Source organism: Vulpes lagopus, chromosome 1 (assembly GCF_018345385.1).
Source record: "Vulpes lagopus strain Blue_001 chromosome 1, ASM1834538v1, whole genome shotgun sequence".
NCBI classification, from domain to species: domain Eukaryota; kingdom Metazoa; phylum Chordata; class Mammalia; order Carnivora; family Canidae; genus Vulpes; species Vulpes lagopus.
Window position 1 is genome coordinate 158,941,651 of NC_054824.1, and position 21,853 is coordinate 158,963,503.

The following is a 21,853-nucleotide window of genomic DNA, read 5'->3' on the forward strand; positions in this document are numbered from 1 at the left end:
GCAATATTAATACAAAGATGGATTTTGGGACAAAGGCATTAAATAATCAAAAAATTTTTTTAAATAATCAATTTGATGAGAAATTGGTGATGAGGAGCAACTCGTTGGTAGGAGAAATGTGGAGAAAATGGAATCCACATACACTGCTGGTGGGAATGCAAAAATTATGCAGGCACTTTAGAAAACAATCTGGCAATTCTTCTAGAGATTGATCATAACTAACCCAGCAATCCCACTCCGAGGTGTTCGAACAAGAGAAATGGAAACATGTTCAAAACTTGCATTTGAATGTTCATAGCACTGCTATTTTTTTCTTTAAAGACTTATTTATTTGAGAGAGAATACAAGTGTTGGGGGGCAGTCAGGGGAGAACAGGGCAGAGGGAGAGGAAGAGAGAATCTCAAGCAGGCCCCAAACTCATGTGGAGCCCAATGTGGCACTCAATCTCACAACTCTGGGATCATGACCTGAGCTGAAATCAAGAGTCAGATGCTCACTTGACTAAGCCACCCAGGTGCTCCAGCACTGCTATTTTTTCTTTTAAGATTTATTTATTTTATTTTATTTTATTTTATTTTATTTTATTTTATTTTATTTTATTTTATTTTTATTTTTATTTTATTTTATTTTAATTTTATTTTTTTAAGATTTATTTATTTTAGAGAGAAAAAGCACTGTGCATGTATGTGGGGAGAGGGAAGGGGCAGAATGAGAGGGAGAAAAAGTCTTTAGCAGATTTCATGCTGAGTGTGGAGGCCGACGGGAAGGCTTGATCTCACGACCTGAGCCAAAACCAAGAGGTGGCTGCCTAACTGTGCCACCCAGGCACCCCAACAGCACTGTTCTTCTTAACAGTCAAATAGCCAATAAGCCAACAGCCAGAAGTAGTATGAAAAAAATCATTAATATTCCCAAAAAACCCGAATGTCCAACAATGATGAATGGATGTGATATATCCATTTACTGTAATATTATTCAGCAGTAAAAAGGAATGGGATACCGACACATGTTACAACATGGATGAACTTCAAAAACATGATTTAAATCCAAAAAGCCAATTACAGAGACAATAGATTGTAGGATTCCATTTATATAAAATGCCCAGAGTAGACAAATCTATAGACTGGTGGTTGTCTAGAGTTGAGAGGATGAGAAGAATGGAGGACAAATGCTAAAAGATACAGGATTTCTTTTTTACAATGACGAAAATGTTCTAAAGTTGACTGCGGTGATAGTTGCACAATTCTGCAGATACACTAAAAACCACTGAATTTTACACTTTAAAAGTTAATTGTATGGCACGTGAATTACAGATCAATAAAGCTGTTACTAAAGAAAAGTAGAACTACACTTTAAAGTTTTTAAAAGTAATTCATAAATTATTAGAATCAGTTATCAAATTTCACCACCTAATACACATTCAAAAAGAGGTCTCTATTTAAATAGCCAGTTTTATTCAATTCTGGTTCAATATCCTATTTTTACAATAAATTGTGGTAGTAACCAACCAACAACATAAAAAGAAAGTGCCATAGTTATAGTCTTAGCAGTGGAATTGAGACTATATTTTATAATTTTAAGTATATACATAAAACTTATTTTGAAAAGCTTCCTAGCAATTGTCTATTGGTGGATTCTACCCCTTTAAGTAAAAAACAAACTACAAAGAGAGTTAGAATAAGGAAAAGACAGGGATGCCTCAGTGGCTGAGCCTCTGCTTTTGGCTCAGGTTGTGATCCCAGGGTCCTGGGATCAAGTTCTAGATTGGGCTCTCCACGGGATGCCTGATTCTCCCACTGCCTCTCTCTCTCTGCCTCTCTCTCTGTGTCTCTCATGAATAAATAAAATCTTAAAAAAAAAATAATGAAAACACAAATGTTTCCCATATTGTACTAAAAGATACTTTTACATCATAAGATGTAAAAGATTGGAAAGAGTGAATAATGAGATTCAGAGCTTGTACAAAACAGGAATGTGTAAAATAAAGTCAAGCAGACTATGCCCTCCAGTTTTTTTAGCACAATGGCAGGTGGTCAATAAATGAATCAGTAAATGAAGGAACAGTAATAAGATAGGAAGTGAGTGAGGGCTTCAGGTTGCTGGATAAAAAAGAAAAACACCAATTCCTTTCCTCAATAAATATTTCTTGAGTACTTATTTTAAAAGTAACCTATCTACCACATTCCTTTCAAATGCTATCTTTTCAAGATTCTGCAAAACTTCTAGATGTACACATATCTGCATAGAATGTTCTGGGATAAATCAGAAACTGAACACTATATAAAAAATACTCTAAACTCTGAGACAATTATAGAACTAAAATTCTTTATCTGAAATTCCAAAAATCTAAAAAGTTCTGAAAATCAAGGTTTCGTAAGTTTGAAGCCAAAACTTATTTGTAGGAAAACCTGACCTGAATTGATGCTAGCTAATTTATTTACATGCTTTACTTATACACTTACAGCAATGAGACATTTCTTTCTTTCTTTTTTTTTTTTTTTTTTAGCGTGGGAGAGATGGGGAGAGGAGGAGGAAAGAGAGAAACTTAAGCAGGCTCTACACCCAATGCAGAGCCTGACTCAGAGCTTGATCTCATAGCCCTGATAATCATGACCTGAGCCGAAACCAAGAGCCCAATGCGGAACTGACTGCGTCACACAGGCCCCCAGTAATCAAACATTTCTCCGAGAAATACTAATATTTTTGGAGGTGCTGCTCCAGATGCAAAAAGGCTATTATATAATATGCACTTAACTATCTTTCTAAAATCTGAAAAACTCTGAGTTCCAGTCATATTCTGTTCCAGAGTTCTGAATAAGAGGCTCTGTACTTGTATAAAATTCACTTTGAAAGACTAGAAAAAGGAATAAAAACTTATTTGAATCTGTTTGAGAAATTAAGATTCTAAACTCACCCTTTCACTTTTCACAGAACCAGTGACATCATCATCATTTAGGTGGCGCTTGAACTTGGGAGGCATACTTTTTACTCAAGAAGTACTCTTCTGTTTCCCAGCAGAATAAGTATTCGCCACCTTGAAGAGAAAATAAATTCCATCTGATTCGAGATTTTGGGGGCACAAGATAAATTACTTAAATAGTGTTCAAGGCCTTGTACAATGGAGCCTCCTTCACTTCTCTGACTTCAAACTACCTGCCTTCCCCCTTTGCTTCATTCCATGTGATCCTGTCCTCCATGCCAGGCCTCAATACATTAAAAAATAGTTAAAACTATGAGAAAAATAGGTGTAACTTTTAAAAGAGAACATGTAGGGGAAACTAGTGAAAAGTTTTTACAAAATTCAAGAGCGGATTGCTTAAGAGAGGGGAGAAATTAGGAGAAAATGAGACATTAAATGCTTTAAAATTTTAACCTGGAATTAACAGACAGCAGAACACTCCTGTCTTTTCACATTTTTTAGTTAGTCGATTAAACAATTATTCAGTTTCTTCATCTGTAAAATAGTGATTTCTAGGTATCCATGTGAAGTTTGGATGGTCAAATCAGGTAATACATAAAAATAGTGTAAGTTATAACATCCTATACTAAAGCAGAGCACCAGACTCCAAGAAAAGGATAAAGTAAGTAGTGGGTTAAACAGAGACAGGCTTTTTAGTTTTGTTTTTTTGCTACAGAAAGTCTCAGCTTGTTATATGCTAATATGCATTGTGATTTTCCAGGAAAATGCTTGACTATGCAGTTTATTCAAATTTTCTTGAGAAAAAGCTGACATGCAAATTTAGTTTTCAGTATCTTGGAGTAGAAGATAGATGAAAAATGCGAATAGCTAGGGTACTGAATCTTTTACTATGTGGTAGGCGCTGTGCTCAGGGATTTACATGTATTTTCTTTTTTAGTTTTTATGACACTCCTTTAAAGTAGGCACTAAGAAACTAAGAGAGAACTAAGCCCTAATAAAGATAAGTAACACTACTGATTGAAACAGCAGAAACACAGGCTCAAATTAATCAATGGCTATGCACAACCAGTTTTAATATTTATTCAACTAATTGCCTTTCAGGTTCTGTTCTAGAAAGACTACTTCCCTATTACAAACCAGGAGCCCTCTTTTCCTTTTCATGAGAAGAAACAACTCTTTAAGATCTTTAAGTATAATTAGACCTCAGTTTGCTGGCTAATATTATATACTAGCCCAGAGTCTAGTCTCATAAACCAAATAAAAATAATTATTTTAAGTTGGTTTCCTATCGAAACAAATTGACACAGTCTTCTTTGATAAGAAATGCTTCTAAACAAAAAACTTAACCACTTGTAACAAAAGTCAAATCTTGCTACCTAAGTAACAGCTCTAGAGTTCTTTATTCCACAATATTTCTGTCAGGTACAACTGGCCCATTTTATTTCCTACACTTTGATTTCAGAATAATTCATTCACACAGAAATGTTACAGAATGCAGGAAAAAAACAGATGACAATGGCAACAACAGAAAAATCTGCGTTTTTCTTTTAATTATACCCACATTATTATTTTAAACCCAACAAACGGGCTGCTTTCATAACTAAGGCAAAAAAATTGCAGACTTACTTTATGAAATACACAGTAAAGCTACAAGTTTAATGATGAGGAAACCCCAGTCGGGTCCTATAATGCAAGGATCATGAAGGCAAGAAACCAGCGTCTGACAGAAAGTCCATCAGCAAAGCATCAGGCAAGATTAACCATACTTCATGAAGCACAGGGCAACTGATGATTTGTGCCAAACAACTAGCAGAAATAATGTTCAGAAATCAGGAATATATTTCTACCTAAAATTTCTCCTGCAAAAAAATACACATAAATTCGGGGAATTGTGTGCAGGTACATAAGCAAGTAAGAGCGCTTCCACGATACACGTCAACACCGAGGGCTGAACAGTAATCTACAGCTCGCTGAGAAAATGTCACATCACCAGAGGCTTCTCAGGTCATCATCACACTTTTACAATTTCATATAGAAACGCTTTCTGAAGGGGCAGTAAGTTCTCTATTCACTGTCCTACATGTGATACACTTCTAACCTGTTGTTCAATGAATGCTGGCTTCTTTTCTGCTTTACACAGAATAGAAAAGCCCCTCTGTATTGGTCTCACAAAAAGCTTGAATCTGGGCACAGAGTCCCCTCTCCCCGGCCTCCCTCCACCAACAGTCCCGGTTGGGGCAGGTCCACAGAAACACGTGACCTGGACGGCGCGGCCGCGAGAGGTCACCCACGACTGTCAAACTAGGATGACTCACACCGCCGTCTGGCCCCTTGTAAACGCAGTCCCTGGGCGCTTTCTCCCGTGCCTCCAAGGCAAGCAAACCGACCCATCGCCTCCAGCAAGTCGCTCGCTTCGCCGCGTCCCCGCCCCCCGCCATCTGTCGCACAGGCCACGTCCCCCGCCATCTGCTCACTGTCCTCCGCGCCCAGAACCCGCTCACACTCCAGGCTGCCTCCCACTTCTCCAGCCCGCCCCAGCCCTGCACCTCCTCTCGCATCTCCCCCGCAGCCGCCCCCAGCCGCACACCCCAGTCCCGGTCGTCCTTCCCCACGCCCCGCCCGAAGCCCGCCTTTCCCCAGGCGGGGGGCCCTCCCCGACCCCGCAGGCCGGCCCCGCAGCCAGGCGGACGTTGGGAGGCGGCGGAACAGGGGCGTCGTCTCCGTTTCCTTCCTCCTCACATCGGCCCCTCCCGCCGCGGCGGCGGGCGCCGGTACCTGAGCCTCCCGGGGAGGTCCGGGCCGCTCCGCCGGGCCGGCAGCGCTGCGAGGGCGGGGGAAGGAGTGGGAAGCGCAGGAAGAAGGCGGGGAGGGGGACACAGTGGGCGCGGACCCGGCGTCTGCCGCTCCGCCGCCGCAGCGCCCCCGCTCATCGAGCGGATCGGCGCTCCGCGGCCTGGCGCCAGGCGGAGGGGGCGGGCCCAGGCTGCGGAGATGGTCGAGGGAGTCGAGCGAGCCGAGCGAGCCGGGCGAGCCGAGCGAGCCGAGCTCGGAGGGCGGGAGCGGAGAGCGTCCGGAGGCGGCGGAGGGGGCTCGGAGAAGTCACTCAGGAGTCACTCAGGGTGGCGCGCCGGGGCCCAGCGCCGGGTTGGGGCTGACGAGGCGTTTAGAAGATGATGCTTTGTGCGCAGCCCGTCCCCCTGGGCTAAGGAAGCCGAGGAGAAAACAAGGGCAAGGAGGATGGTTCGCAGTCCCAGGACGGCTACGGATCGTCTGGGGCCTTTTCAGAAGAAAGATGTGTGACCCCTTGTCTACCGATGCAGGTAGACTAGACTAGCAGGGAGACACTGCGGGTTGCCAGTCCCGTCCTCGTTCTAGACGTTTGGAATCTGGTCCAGAAGGAGATTTCCCTGAGGATGCACAGCTAGTTTGGACAGATTTGGGACGAGGACTGTTTTCCCTTACACCCTTTACTTCTTAACCTAAAATAACTAGGTCCAGACAGAGCCTTCAGGATCCGGATGGGAAGTCACCCTTGTACGGCCACTCCAGGGTTCTTTCACCCCCTCCTCCCCTTAGGCTCGGAGATTTAAATATGATACTCAAGTAGCTGCGCACAGTGATCCAAAACAACTCCAGATTTGTTTTTACTTTCTCTCGTTTCACTTGTCCATTCCTCCCACACACGTCCCAGGCGGATTGTTTTACTCATTTTTTCTCATCATTTGTATTACGCATCTTTATCACTCAGTACCTATAGGTCCCTTGTCGGTCGTGTTTTAGTACATTTTTAAGTTGAAACACTGTAACTAGTAGGCAAATGCCTTGCTAGGAGGACAAGGACTCTCCACTCAATTACCTGAAGTTGAATCACCTATAAAGCTTTAAAATTGATGATAACGAGGGGATCCCTGGGTGGCTCGGCGATCTAGCGCCTGCCTTTGGCCCAGGGCGTGATCCTGGAGACCCAGGATCGAGTCCCACGTCGGGCTCCGGGTGCATGGAGCCTGCTTCTCCCTCTGCCTGTGTCTCTGCCTCTCTCTCTCTCTCTCTGTGACTATCATAAATAAATAAATAAATAAATAAATAAATAAATAAATCTTTAAAAAAAATAATTTGTACCTTTAAAAAAATGACGATAACGAGACACTAACTTGAGATTCTGATTCAACTGGCTAGTCATGCTGAGTAACAGTGAAGCATGGGTAGTCAACGTAAGCTTCTGAAAGCCCGATGTTAGACTCATATTGCAAGACTACTACTCAGACCCAGGCTGACTTGGATAGAAACATCCCACCTACGAGGGAAGCTTCTAATAGTTTCTCTACCAAGGCATGATGGTGAGACTGCTCCAAACTCCAGAGGACCCAAAAGTTATTTTTTTTCTTCCACAGTTGATTTTGTATCTGTATATCTGCTTGTTATGGGGTGCTTCCCTGCGGTGGTGCCTTAGCCAATTAGAGCCTTGAGCAATTACAGCATTAGCCCTTTATATAAAGCTTAAGACAATATGATTATTGAGCTGTAGGGGCATCTCACTGCATAGCTCTATGACTTAATCATTTTTTAAAGATTTATTTGAGAGCACGCACCCTTGAGTGGGGAGAGGGAGGGAATTTCAAGCAGACTCCCCTAGCCATGCTGGGAGCCAGCAGAGGTGGGGATCAATCTCAGGACCCAGAGATCATGACCTAAATTGAAATCAAGAGTCAGATATTTAATGGACTGAGCCCCTGGGGTGCCCCTTTTTGGTTTTGTTTCAACCCTAATTCTTTAGTTCTACCAACCATTTTGGTATGATTGCTTAGGGGAGGGGTAGTGTTAGCCCCACTCCTTAATCACCTGAACAAAGTCCCTTTGACTATACCCAACATACTAGAAAGCTTACAAATGTCATTTTACAGTTCCTATGAATCATATACCACTAAGCTGAAAGAATACAAACAGCACTGGATGTAGGGTCAGAACAGGGTTCCAGTCTCATCGACTTGGACTATTTGGTTGGTCCTAATTATAATTTCTTTCAACATCATACCTTTAGCCTTAACTGGGCCTGATAGCCTTCTATCCAGAGATCTTTTGTTTTACCCTCCTCTAATACTAAATCTCTGGGCTTCTGCTGGATTGGAGAAGGGATTCTGAGCATCTGATTCTTAAACTTTCTAACAGAATCATAGGGGAAGAGAGGAAAAAATAAGACAAAATCAGAGAGGGAGACAAATCATAGGAGACTCTTAATCATAGGAAACAAGAGTTGCTGGAGGGGAGAAGAGTGGGGGGATGGGATAACTGGGTGATGGGCATTAAGAAGGGCACGTGACATAATGAGCACTGGGTGTTATATGAGACGGATTAATCACTGACCTCTACCTCTGAAACAATAATACATTTTATTTAACTAATTGAATTTAAATGAAAATTTAAAAAGATCTTTAAACTTTCCATCATTCCTCCTGTTTTGGGCTAACATCATGCTCAAGAGTTACCTAGCACTTCCAATTCCTGAGCCTTATGCAGGGTTTAGCTGTGTAAGTCAGGTTGCTTCATGGCCTGCTTAGGATTCTTGTTTCTCAAGTCTGCTAAAGTAACTCACTGATTCATCTAGTTCTCAGGTTTCAGTATTTTGTTGCTATTGTCTCTGTTCCCATAAGGCAGAAAAAAAAAATACAAATCAATAAAAAGCATGTGAACAACTGTTCAACATCCAAGTGTAAAGTGTAAATCAAAATACCATTTTTCATCTATCAGTGACCAGGAAGGAAGGAGTTAAGCAGTAGATCTGCAATCCATTATCTCCCTTAGAGAGGAATAGTCCAAAGCAAGCAAGCATGTGATTCTTAGAAATATGGTTAATAACAGACTTGCTGGCAAACAAACTAGTACTTCCTAGTAGGAGAGTGCGTATCTGTAGAATTCCTTTCACAGGATAGCCCCAGGCTGTGTCTGTTTTATAGTAAATAGAGCAGGAATCTGTAGAGTTGAGGTGCCTGACTGGAAAATATCATGTAAGGTATATAACTTAGCTTGTAATGGAGCTGTGTTTCATGATTGAGTTGGTTCCTTCTGTGTAAATGAGGTGACCACATGCCTAATTTAGAAACCACATCTATTATCTTGGGCAGAGGTGCATCCAAAGCAGGAAGAAAGACCTGCGAAGCAGCACAAAGAGTCCTGGGCTTCTCCCTGTTTTGTCTGTGCCTCTTGGTTACTGGTGTCTTTGAAACTAGTGAAACTTGAAATTAGCTAAGATCTCTGATTTCTGAGTCTAATTTGAAATTTTCATCCTTTTGTTAGCTCAATGGCAAAGAGTGCTGGAGATATGTGCACGTGGTATTGTGGAGTGGGAGGCTAAGGAGGTGGGAAGAACAAGCTTTCTTAAACATTGTTGGTGGAAATATAAATTGGTACACATTTTTTAAAGTTCAGGGTGACAATACGTGTTAAAAATTTATACAAAGGGCAGCCCGGGTGGCTCAACAGTTTAGCGCCACCTTCAGCCCAAGGCATGATCCTGGAGACTCAGGATTGAGTCCCGCATCAGGCTTCCTGCATGGCGCCTGTTGCTCCCTCTGTGTCTCTGCCCCGCCCCCCACCTCTCTCTCATGAATAAATAAAATCTTAAAAAAATAATTTATACGAAGTCCATTTGACTTAACAATTCCACTTCTAAAATTTATCCCATATATAAACTTACACAAAATGTATAAAGGCATTTTCTAAGAATTTTTTTTAAAGGATTTTGTTAACAAGACTGGAAAAAAAAATAACTGTTCAGCAATAGGAAATAAGTTTGGTATATTTATTCAGTGGAACAGTATACAGCCACTAAAATGAAGTAGACCTACCTGCATTGACTTGGAGTATCTCTCTCTGTTATTGGGGAAAAAAGCAAGAAGAATATGTAGACTCTGTTTCCATGTGAGCATCACATAACAAAAACAAAAAACAAAACCCCAGAAGGGCTGGGAATTTAGTATGGAAGATGTTACAGACTGAATTGTGTCTTCCCCATCCCTCCCAATTCATATGTTGAAGCCCTGACCCACAATGCGACTTTATGTGAAGACTATAGGTTAAGTTTAAACGCAGTTGGTCATAAGGGTGAGGCCCTATTCGGATAGGGCTGGTATCCATATGTGTGGCCACTATGAAAAAGTGGCCTTGTACAAGTCAGGGAGGTCCCACCAGAAACCAATCCTGATGGCACCCTGATCTTCGGACTCCTAGCCTCTAGAACTGAGAAATTTCTATTGTTTAAGCCATCTGGTCTGTGGTATTTTGTTATAAGAACCGCAGCAGATTAATACAGAAAGGAAATCTTTCCTCCTTGTGTGGTATTTTATACCACTTGAATATTTTACCATGTGTATCATTTTTTCAGTTAAAAAAAATACAGTAGAGATTCTCTTTCCCACTGAAATTGGGACTAGTTATTGGTTGGTTAATTTAAAAAGTTGGTTAAAGTGGTAAAGATCATTTTAAAAGGCAGTGAGTGTCTTTATTATAATTGCACTGTTTAAACTGTTTACAAAAAAAAAAAATAAACTGTTTACAATTTTCAGTTTCACTTTTTTCAAAGTACAATAAGAACGTTAAAAAGACACCTTTGAAGAAGTTTGAGTCCCAAGTCAGTCTATATTTTGTACAATTTTTCCCCTAAAGTTTTACAAATTTTTCTTACCTACATCGAATTCTACACTAACTTCAGTTTACCTTCAATTTAGTTTTCATAAAGACAACTTTCTATTTGTATTTCATTAGTTTGAATATTAAACTCCGTAAGTATAGTAAGAGATGTAAATATTTATGTTACACAAATACAAATTCTAGGGGCACCTGAATTCTAGGTGCCCCTGATTCTAGGGGCACCTGGCTGGCTCAGCTGCAATTCCTGATCTCAAGGTTGTAAGTTCAAGCCCCACGAAGGGCATAGAGTTTACTTAAAAAAATACAAATTGACGCTTGATAAGCATATAGCTCAACTGCTTTGGTGAAAAGTACACAGGTGTATCATTTAACTAACCTATTAGCCCCTTGTGCTCAGTCTCATATTGTGTAAATATAGTTAAGTAACTTATTTTTGATTTTGAAAGAATCTCAGACTTATGAATGAGCACAAAAAACTCTTGCAAATCCTTTATCCAGATTCACTGATTATTAATTTTTTTTCCCCTAATGCCAATCTCAACTCCTAATTGAATTTCATGACTCACAACATGAATAATACAGACATAGTTCAGGCCAGTCTTCCTCCAAACTGCTGAAGAAACAGGGCCAGAGTGTACATGACTTAACTCAAGGGGGTTTACACTTCATTTGTTTTATTCTCTCTAAATATAGATCTTCTCCCACCTCTTGCCTCACCCAATTATATGAGTTATAGACATTGTGCCTCTTTTTTTTAAAAATTTTTTAAAAAAATATTTTATTTATTTATTCATGAGAGACACAGAGAGAGACAGAGGCAGAGACACAGGCAGAGGGAGAAGCAGGCTCCATGCAGGGAGCCTGATGTGGGACTCGATCCCGGGTCTCCAGGATCATGCCCTGGGCTGAAGGCAGCGCTAAACCACTGAGCCACCCAGGCTGCCCCGACATTGTGCCTCTTTATCCCTCAATACTTCAATGGGTATTTCCTAAGAACAGAATATTTCTTTTCATAACTACAATTAAAAAAATTTAACATTGATACAATATTATTTTCTAATAAAGTATCCACTTACTTGATGTGGGACTCGATCCCAGGACCCTAGGATCACAACCTGAGCTGAAGGCAGATGTTCAAGCAGTGAGCCACCCAGATGCCCCTGGAGTCTGGTTACTAAAGGCAGATTCTATTGTAGTTTTATTTTTTGTTAAAAATATGCAATAAAATGGGAATGTCCTCTGTGCTTCCCTCATGGAATTTTAGATGTGACATTTTAAGACAGACACACAGAGATGCTTTTTACCTCTCCTAACTCTTATTTATTGATATGACCTGTAAGAATTTTATCTTTGAGAAATTGCCTCCTTCAAAGATGGCAACAACAGAGAAGCCTATGCAGGAATATGCTCTAATTGTGTTATAAATTCATTTACAACTTCTCTGAAAGTTAAAAATGGCTATCATTGGGCAGCCCTGGTGGCTCAGCGGTTTAGCGCCGCCTTCAGCCCAGGGCATGATCCTGGAGACCCGGGATTGAGTCCCACGTCAGGCTCCCTGCATGGAGCCTGCTTCTCCCTCTGCCTCTGCCTCTGTCTCTGCCTCTCTCTCTCTCTCTCTCTCTCTGTGTGTGTCTCTAATAAATAAATAAATAAATCTTTAAAAAAATGCCTATCATTTATTAAATGCCTACTTTTATTTATTTTATATATATATTTTAATATTTTATTTTTTTATTCATGAGAGAGAGAGAGGCAGAGACACAGGCAGAGGGAGAAGCAGGCTCCATGCAGGGAGCCTGATGAGGGACTTGATCCCCGGTCTCCAGGATCACCACCTGAGCCCAAGGCAGACGCTTAACCACTGAGCAACCCAGATGCCCCTACTTTTATTTATTTTAAAGATTTTCTTTATTTGAGACATAGAAAGCACACATGAATGGGGGGGAGGGGGAAAGGGAGAGGGAGAATCTCAAGCAACTCCCCATTAAGTGTGGAGCCCAAAAAAAAAAAAAAAAAAAAAAAAAAAAAAAAAAAAAAAAAGTGTGGAGCCCGACACAGGGCTCATCCCACAGCCCTAAGATCACAACCTGAGCAAAGCAAAGGATCAGATGCTTAACCAACTAAGCCACCACAAGGTGCCCCTAAATGCCTACTTTTAAAAGCACTATGCTTAATGATTAGCATATGTTATTTCTGCACAACAACCCTCTGGTAACAAGTGTCATTTTCCTCATTTTACTATGTGAAAACCAAAGTTCTGAGATGAACTGTGTAGCCTGTTGAAGGCTAAATAGTTAAGCTGAGCACATTAGTAAATACTGCAGAGCTGCAAGTTTAAGGTAAAATCAATATTTTATCAAAATGGGCTGCATGATTTGCCCTTATAATAGAAATTAGGCAGTTTCTTTCAGCATTCCCAGGGCATGGGAATCCTCAGCTTCAACTACATCTCTATGAAGAAGAATCCAAGGAAAAGCGTATGTAAGGAAAAGGGCACTTAAGAGAGTGGGGTTTACAGGATGAGGAAAACAGCCAATAAGAAGTGGTCAGAGTGGGGCATTTGGCTGACTCTGTCAGAACAAGTGACTCTGGATCTTGAAGTGGTGAGTTCAAGACCCACATTGGGGTAGTTTACTTAAAAAAAAAAGATTTTTTTAAAGGCGGACAGAGCAGTAGACATAATAATGAAGACAGCAGTATAAAAGAAAGAGGAATGGTTATTAACATCAAAAACTTCAGAGGTATGTGGCTGGCTCCATCAGTAGAGCATTTGACTCTTAATCTTGGGGTCATGAGTTGGAGCCAAATGTTGAGTATAGAGATTACTAAAAAATAAATAACTTAAAAAAAACTTTTAACTCTTTAAAAATAATAATTAAAAAAAAAACTACAGAGAAATTGGTGGGGGTGGAGGAAGGTGGGAATGAAGGCTAGAAAAAGCCATTAGATTTGTTGCCTCACAGACCATTATTGATCTTCAAGTAGTATTTCAGTAAAATTATGGATGTGGGATCCATACTGTAAGAGTTATTTTTTAGTGGAATTGCAGATTATAGATTCCACTTTACAAATAAATAAAAATAAATAAAAATAAAAATCTCTGCATAGAGCCTACTTCTCCCTCTGTCTGTGCCTCTCATGAATAAATAAAATAATAAAAAATAAAGGAATTTAATTGTAAAAGGAAATGACGCACTAAGTTGCAGTTTGAGCACAAGTAAGATCAAGGTACTATCAGAAATAATCAAGTACACTTAGGAATGGGAAGTAAGGAACCAGGATGAGACATTGAAATGCAAATCAAAAAAGAAACAAGGATGGGTGATATCCCTGCAGAAGTATGAGGATCAGGGTTGGGAGGGCACCAGAGGTGAGTTCTGTGCAGGATGGACAGAATCCTTTTTTTGGAGGCAAGACAAAAGGAAGTGACTGATGATATAGAGTGATTTTAAAGTGGAAAAGAGAGAAGCTAGGGAGGACTAATCTCTCCCTCCTTATTGTCTCTAAGACTATCACAAGCTCTTAGTAAAATAAAATAGTATTTACACATTCTTTTGGTCACCTTATAAACAATATAGAATTCTTCCATTTTTATAGATTTGCTTTTCTCTGAACAGCTTCATTATTATTACAGATTGACTTGCAAGAGGTTGGCCTATTTGGCATTGATTTTCTTTTGGCATTTCAAGATAACAGGAGGGGTAAAAAGAATATGAGCAGTGGAAATTTGTGACCTATAAAAATAAAATGAAATAAAAGGAAATAGCTTGATTATTTTAGACCTCAGTCAGTATCATTGCCTTTAAATATTTAAATAAATATTTATTTTGGGATTCCACAGTCATTTCAGCTCAGCACTATATCTGAGGTTGCATTTGAATTTCATAATGCATTTCTTGGAGGCACTTTATCCTTGTATCTTACTTTATCCGATCTTTCTCTATGCTGTGGTAGACTGCTTGTCTATTTTTAACATTAATAATGTATCAATTTTCCTTCTGGCCTTGGTTATGTAGTTTTGAGTTTACTAAGCATCCAACTCTCCCCACAGAAGGGAAAAAAAAAAGAATTAACCAAAAAAAATTCACAGCATCTTCTCTGTGACTCTAAATTCATATCAGCTTAGATTGTATCTTTAAGGTTAAGCAGGCCCAGGTCTGAAACACAGCATGAGATTATAGGATATCTATCTGGCATCAAACCCAATGATAACCATCTGTATGGAATGATTTTAAGAAATTTTTTTGGCAATCACTGAATCACTCCTGCCATCCTTTATAGACAGAATAACAAGTTTTCCAATTATTTTCTAAAATGTCATGATAGTAAACTTAAAAACATACCTGTGCTTAGAATTATTCTGGAGAATTCTTGAGAAATTATTCTCAAAAATAGATTTTTATGTTCTAGAACCTATTTACTTCAACACAGAACTTATACCTTAAAAAAAAAAAAAAAAGCTTTATTTATGTAATCTCTATACCTAACATGGGGCTCAAACTCATGACCTTGAGATTAACAGCAACATGCTCTTCCAACTGAGTCAGCCAGGTGCCCCAAGAGAACAGTTGTTGGTTTTTTTTTTTTTTTTTTTAAGATTTTCTTCATTTATTCATGAGAGGCAGAGACCTAGGCAGAGGGAGAAGCAGGCTCCCCCACGGTGAGCCCTGATGTGGGACTTGATCCTGGTATCCTGGGCAAATGCTCAACTGCTGAGCCACCCAGGTGTCCCCTGAGAGAATACTCTTGAAGACAATGTATGAACTTACATTTTAAAATCTTGGATTTTTTAAATGTGCATACAAATCCTTTGAGTCCGCACTAGATCTTAAGGTTGTGGCACCGACAATAGGGCTCCAGGGATGCAACTAAGGCATGTCCTGAGTCAACATCAGCATTCATGTGCACAGACACATCTCCCCATCTGCTTCTTGATTTCCTAGGCTACTCTTAACTTCAGTTATTGGATTTTTGGTTCCAGAATTTCCATAAAAAAACAGATTCTAATTCTCTGGTGAAATTATCCATGTTTTGTCTATTTTTTTTGAACATTTTAATCAGAGTCCTTGTCTTTTACCTAATCCTGGATTACCCTATGGGCTGGCTTCTATTGTCTACTTTTCTCTTGGTTTTTGGTCCTAAAACTCATATTAAAAATTAACTATAAATTATTGTGTAAGAAATACTGATTGTATCTGTGATAGTATCCTTCTTAAAAGAAGATTCACTCTCATCTCTGCTGATAAAGATGAGAAGCAAGAAGCCTCTGAAAAACAGTTGTTTTTATCATTATGGCCTCCTACCCCAAAATAGTTTTAGAATTCAGCAACATTTTGAGGAGAAAACTATCTGAGTCTCCCAACTCCCCACTATTTCCCTTACTCCTGAGATCGTGGCCCTTTAAGACTGCAGTTTTGTCTTTCCAGTCCTTGGAGACCCAAAGGCAGTATAACTGGTTTGACTGATTATCTTGTTCCCCAACAATGGTCCTTGGCCTAGGCAAAGGCCAGCTGCTCAGTGATCTTTCCTTGTACCCAGAATGCCTCCAGGGAAAAAGCAGCTGGAAGAGGTCAGCTCATCTTTTTGCAGTTCCTTCTCTGGAATCTTGGCCCTTCCAGTTTTATTGCTTCACTTAAACAGTTCTCTGATTGCTTTATAGAGACGTTTCTGGCTTTTCTATTTATTTTTAGAGGGAGCAATGGTCTGTGTCAATTTACTCCATCAAGTAAAGTGGAACTATATATAAGCCACTCTTAAAAGTACTGTAAAGGGATAAACTCATTTGCCAGTGATTATGCAAGAAAATAGAGGGTTTTCTAAAAGAGTTTCCTAGGTCCTCTCAGATACACTTTGGTAATCAGAACTCATTACTCTTCATAGGCTCTGACCCGAGGGTGAGCAAGCGTGAGAAGAGGATCCTGGTTTCTTCTGGCAATGAAGGCACATTTAATCAGAGATACTTGAATGAGCTCCCCCTTTGCCATATATTACAGATTCAGTGAAAAATAAGAAAAATCTACTTTTACTTTTTATTTCTATATATATATACACATATATATACACATGTATATATATATACATATATATGCTGTATTTAACCTTTATATGTGTGATATATACACATTTATAATTCCTATTTTCCTTTATTAGAGTTGTGAATATTTTTATTTTTTCATTTATGATCTTTTTTTTTCTTTTTTAAGCAAAGAAGATTCTGCATTACTGCTCACATCGTTTCAAAGCTTAAGACACAATCCATGAAAAGTTGAGTCACACTTCACTGAGCTGAAGTGATACCACACATCATAGTTCTCTGCTTTACATGCTATGGGCACAAGTATATACGGGCAGTTGTTTAAAAGGAATGGAATGATTTCATCATCATGAAGATGCTATGTGCATCTTCAATAGATATATTTTAAACTTTCTTCAGAGCATGAAAACTTGAAGTGAAATAATAAATCTTTCTTCTTCTTTTTTTTTTATAATAAATCTTTCTCTATTGTTTTTAAAAGAATGTAGTCAGGTCTTCTCTAAGGACCATGCCAGACTTTCTGGTTTATTCTTTAGGTAGATTCAAGACAGTATCAAAAGTATAGTAAAAATCGTCACGAACATGAAGAAACCTTCACAACACTCCTGTTCAGGGACAAGCATTGTGTACCAAGAACCTCTGCCAGTCTGGTGAAGTCTAGGTGAATAACATTTCTAAATGCATCAAAATAAAATATACAGAACTGCAAAGGAAGGTAACTTATAATGTTATAAAGTATTTTAAAAACAAGATACCACTAAGATATTTGCTTTTATTAACTCATTAAATAACAAAATCTAATGTCAGACCTAACATCTACCATGATTTTGAATTAGTAAGGAGTGTAAACAATATTTCAAGGTATCTATAAGTGCAATGTGATACAAAAATCTTAGTGATTCCAATTGGTAATAAAATCACAGGTACAGCTTCTACTACTGACTTTTTTTGTTGTTTTGTTTTGTTTTGTGGAGAGGGGTCTCCATTTATAGTTGAAGGAAATGCTAAATTTCTGCTAGAATTTAGTGAAGATAAAGATGTAATTTTTTTCCCATCCAAGTTCACAGACCCTCTGAATTCTAACCACAGGTCCTCAATAGTCCCCAGATTTGGAACTCCTGCTTTAAGCATTCCATCCTCTTCTATAAGGCATGGATAGCCCCAAGGGTACCGGAAGTTCTGAGCAAAGAATAAACAACTTCTGTACCAATCTGTCCCAGGCATGAAAGGTCCTGCTTGTTGGTAAGGTTGCTCTTACTAACTAGAACACTGGTATTTTGCTTACTGACATGCACATAGCTCTGCTCTGCAAAGGACCCTTGTACCATTTCTGAGAATTGTGGAGTTGGATTGGACTTGAAAGGTTATCCAGTACAATAAAAATGTCTGTTCCTAAAACTAGAGTTCTTATTATGTGCCAGGTCCTCTGCCATATATGTTACTGCAACTGATTCTCATAGCAACACCATGAGGCAAATGTTATTATTCCCAGTTTATGCAGACTCATTTGTTCACTTACAAAAAAGTATACTAGACATTTATTGTATATCTCTTACTAAACTAGGTGTTTGCCTTAAACATAAGCATAGTTACTGTCTTCAGACTTTATAATACAGCTGGATGGGGCACCTGGGCGGGCTCAGTGGTTGAGCATCTGCTTTCAGCTCAGGTCGTGATACTGGGTTCTGGGATTGAGTCCCACACTGGGCTCCCCCACAGGGAGCCTGCTTCTCCCTCTGCCTGTGTCTCTGCCTCTCTCATGAATAAAGTCTTAAAAAAAAAAAAAAAACAGGAAAGAAAGGCAGATATATGTTGTTCAGAAAAGAACAAACAAATGGCTGAGAATGAGATTCAAGGCGAACCTATCTGAAAAGATGGGGTTGTCAGAATCTAGGATGTCTCTAGGGAGGTAACATTTAGGCTAAAATCAGAAGTACAGAAGGAAACAGTCATGAAAAAAAGCAAGAGAAAGAGTATTCCAGGCCAGAAGAACAGCAGGAATAAAGGCTGTTAGGCACAGGAAAGTTTAGCATTTTAAAAATATGTATTTTTAAATTTCCTGATTTTTTATTATTTTTTTATTTTTAGTTTTTAAAGATTTATTTATTCATGAGATACACAGAGAGAGAGTGAGGTAGAGACATAGGCAGAGGGAGAAGCAGGCTCCATGCAGGGAGCCTAATGTGGGACTCGACCCCAGGACTCCAGGATCACTCCCTGAGCGGAAGGCAGGCGCCAAACAGCTGAGCTACCCAGGAATCCCTATTTTTAAAAAAATTTTTAAGTAAACTCTGCATCCAGTGTGGGGCTCAAACTCACAACCCTGGGATCAAGAGTCACATGCTCTACCCACTGAGCCAGCCAGGTACCCTCCGTCTTAACCATTTTAAAGTGCATAATTCACTCATGTTGGCAATATCCATATTATTGTGCAACAGATCTCTAGAGCTTTTTCATATAAAACTGAAACCCCTTAGCTATTGAACAACTTCCCATTTTACCCTCTCCCAAAACCTGGGCAATGACAACTCCACTTTCTATTCCTATGACCTTGACTACTTCGGATACCCCACACAAGTGGAATCATATGGTATTTGTCTTTTTGTGACTGGCATTTCACTTAGCACAATATTGTCAAGGATTATCCCTGTTGTACCGTATGTATGTCAAGATCTCATTCTTTTTAAAGAATTTAAAAAAAAAAGAAAGATTGATTAGCATTCTACTATATGTATAGACTGCATTTTCATTATACATTCATCCATCAGTGTTTTTTTGGGCTGCCCCATCTCTTAGCTATAGCGAATAGTACTGCTATGAACATGGGTGTGCAAATACCTCTTTGAGATACTGCTTTCAATTCTTTAGGATATATACCCAGAAATGGGACCTTGATTATAGGGTAATTCTATCATTAATTTTTTGAGGAATCCCTATTGTTTTCCATAGTGGCTGCCACATTTTATGTTCCCACCAATAGTGTGCAAGAGTTCTAAATTATCAACATCTTTGAAAACCCTTATAAGGGATCCAGCTTCCTAAGGCCTGCTACAGGGGTGCTTGCAACATATGCACATGAAGTGCAGTTCAGAGGTGATAGGAATCTGGAAGAGGGCAAGGCTCTGAAGAGCCAGGTCATGGGAGCAGGGCAGTGGGGGCAGAGGCAGGTGAAGGTGGGGAGGGAGAGGTCAATACATATGTCTAACCTCTAGTGGTAACCTGCTCAATGGTAATATTCCCTCCTGAAGGCAAAGGTCCAGAGTACTCAACTGCCTTCCTACGAAGGAGCTGGGGAGACTTGCAGAGGTACCCTTCAAGAGGAGAAACCCAGGGATCCCTGGGTGGTGCAGCGGTTTGGCGCCTGCCTTTGGCCCAGGGCGTGATCCTGGAGACCTGGGATCGAATCCCACGTCAGGCTCCCGGTGCATGGAGCCTGCTTCTCCCTCTGCCTCTCTCTCTCTCTCTCTCTCTCTCTCTCTCTGTGTGTGTGTGACTATCATAAAAAAAAAAAAAAAAAAAAAAAAAAAAAAAAAAAGAGGAGAAACCCAAGACTCAATCAAGCAGCAAGTCAAAATGGAGATTGATTTAAATTGGTGACAGTCAGTCCCCATTTGGACTTGCTGAATTGGATTCTAGGCTTCACCAATAATTAAGGCTACTAGGTGTCTCTAATTAGAGTATACTCTGGCCAGCCGCCCTCTCCCCACCGTGGCAAAGCAGCCCAGATTCTTCCAGCCTGCCTTTAGGGGATATTCCTCATAGGGAAGGTAGGGCCCACAATTCAGCATGCACCTTGAACCCTAAGGAGCCTATACTGTTACCTGACCTCTCTGTACACTTGTCCTGTTCCAGGTACCTGGCTACCCTGAACTCTGTACCTCTACAGTAGGAACTCAGTCAGCCACCTATGGGCATCTTGGGCCCTCAAGGCCTGTGGAGCAAGGGGCAATCCTCAACACCTGCATTCCTTGAAATGTGGATGAAACCCACCCCACTCCCAAAATCGCTGTGAGGCAGAAGCTGAAATGAGCTACAGTTAGTTTCCATGTGGACTGGCTGTGAGATTGGGTCCCAGGTTTCTCTAAACAATCAAGGTTCCCAGGCGTCTCTTCTTGGAGCATACAATGGCCAGTATGCCTAAATCAAATTTTTTTTTTTTTTAATTTTTATTTATTTATGATAGTCACAGAGAGAGAGAGAGAGGCAGAGACATAGGCAGAGGGAGAAGCAGGCTCCATGCACCGGGAGCCTGATGTGGGATTCGATCCCGGGTCTCCAGGATCGCGCCCTGGGCCAAAGACAAGCGCCAAACCGCTGCGCCACCCAGGGATCCCCAGTATGCCTAAATCAGATCCAGGCAGTCCAGATTCCTCTACCTCTGCCTTCAGGGGAATTAAGCACATTTGCTTAGGTTAAGGCACAGAATTAGGAAGATTCCAGGTACCCCTGAGAGCCCCATCTTGCCACCCAGCCTTGTCTGACATTGTCCTTTCCCAGATCCCTGATTCCCCTGACCTGTGCCGTCTGTGCATGCACAGTCCTCCCTCTGTCAGCAGGTCTTTGTCTGCCAGGGGAGCTCAGACTGGATGGCAACTCAAGGTGGAGGAGGCCCACAGCTCAAAAATCTTTATGAGGTGGCAGCTTTAAAGTGCTGACAATAATTCCCCACTTGGACTGGCTGCCTGGTGAAGTCCCAGGCTTCTCCAGCAATCAAGGCTCCCAAGGGGTCTCTTACTGGAGGATACCCTGGCCATTTATCTAGTCTTGATCTGGCAAAACCATCATGACTCCTCCAGTGGAATATAGACATTTGTATAGGTTAGGTTTTAGAATTAGGCAGATAACCTTGTATCCCCAAGAGCCTGCTCCTGTGAATCAGTCTCAGGGTGGGGGAAGCCCAGCCCCCTAAAATAACTCTGAAGCGGCCACTGGGCATGGACCTGGACAGGCTGGTTCACAGAACAGACTCTGGGGACAAGCCTTTGCTTAATAGCTAGCCCTTCCTGCCAAATGTTCACATTCCCCCAAACTGGAGTATATTAGACTGCCCTGTCAGGTTGTGTCAGACTGTTGTCTGGTGCATTCGCCAATCAGAGACCCCAGGGGAAGTGTGGCTATGGTTAGAGCAAGGTCTTGAAGATCAAAGCATATACGTAATCACAAGCCCTGAGTTACCCAATGAGGAATTTCCTCTGATAGTAGAGCTCAAGGTCACCCAACTGACTTGCTAGGAAAGGGCCATTAAGAAGAGACAC

The 21,853-nt window shown here is 40.6% G+C and overlaps 2 protein-coding genes across 4 annotated transcripts in view; both read right to left on the reverse strand.

Moving 5' to 3' along the window:
• The window catches only part of VAMP4 (vesicle associated membrane protein 4), a 54,263-nt gene that overhangs the window by 23,800 nt on the left and 8,610 nt on the right, over positions 1 to 21,853 (reverse strand). For 2 of the 3 annotated variants that reach the window (XR_005987422.1, XM_041753133.1), the window contains exon 3: positions 2,915 to 3,034. Coding sequence is in view for 2 of the 3 variants with exons in the window: in XM_041753133.1 (XP_041609067.1) it covers positions 2,915 to 2,980 (66 nt within the window). In the remaining variant the exon portion in view is untranslated. Of the gene's footprint in view, positions 1 to 2,914; positions 3,035 to 5,695; positions 5,834 to 21,853 lie in introns of those variants that run through there. The other variant, XM_041753140.1, reaches the window with a different exon arrangement.
• LOC121487670 (translation initiation factor IF-2-like) lies at positions 4,548 to 9,768 on the reverse strand. Its single transcript, XM_041749628.1, has 3 exons — positions 9,763 to 9,768; positions 5,236 to 5,965; positions 4,548 to 4,726 (listed from the first exon to the last, which is right to left on the reverse strand). The coding sequence occupies exons 1-3, from the start codon at positions 9,766 to 9,768 to the stop codon at positions 4,677 to 4,679; spliced, it is 786 nt and encodes a 261-aa protein (XP_041605562.1). The 3' UTR covers positions 4,548 to 4,676.

Coding starts and splice junctions, on each gene's coding strand:
- LOC121487670 (XM_041749628.1), bottom strand. Junction 4,727..5,235: donor ACAAGGGGCCAGACGGCGGT/GTGAGTCATCCT, acceptor TATTTCTGCTAG/TTGTTTGGCACAAATCATCA.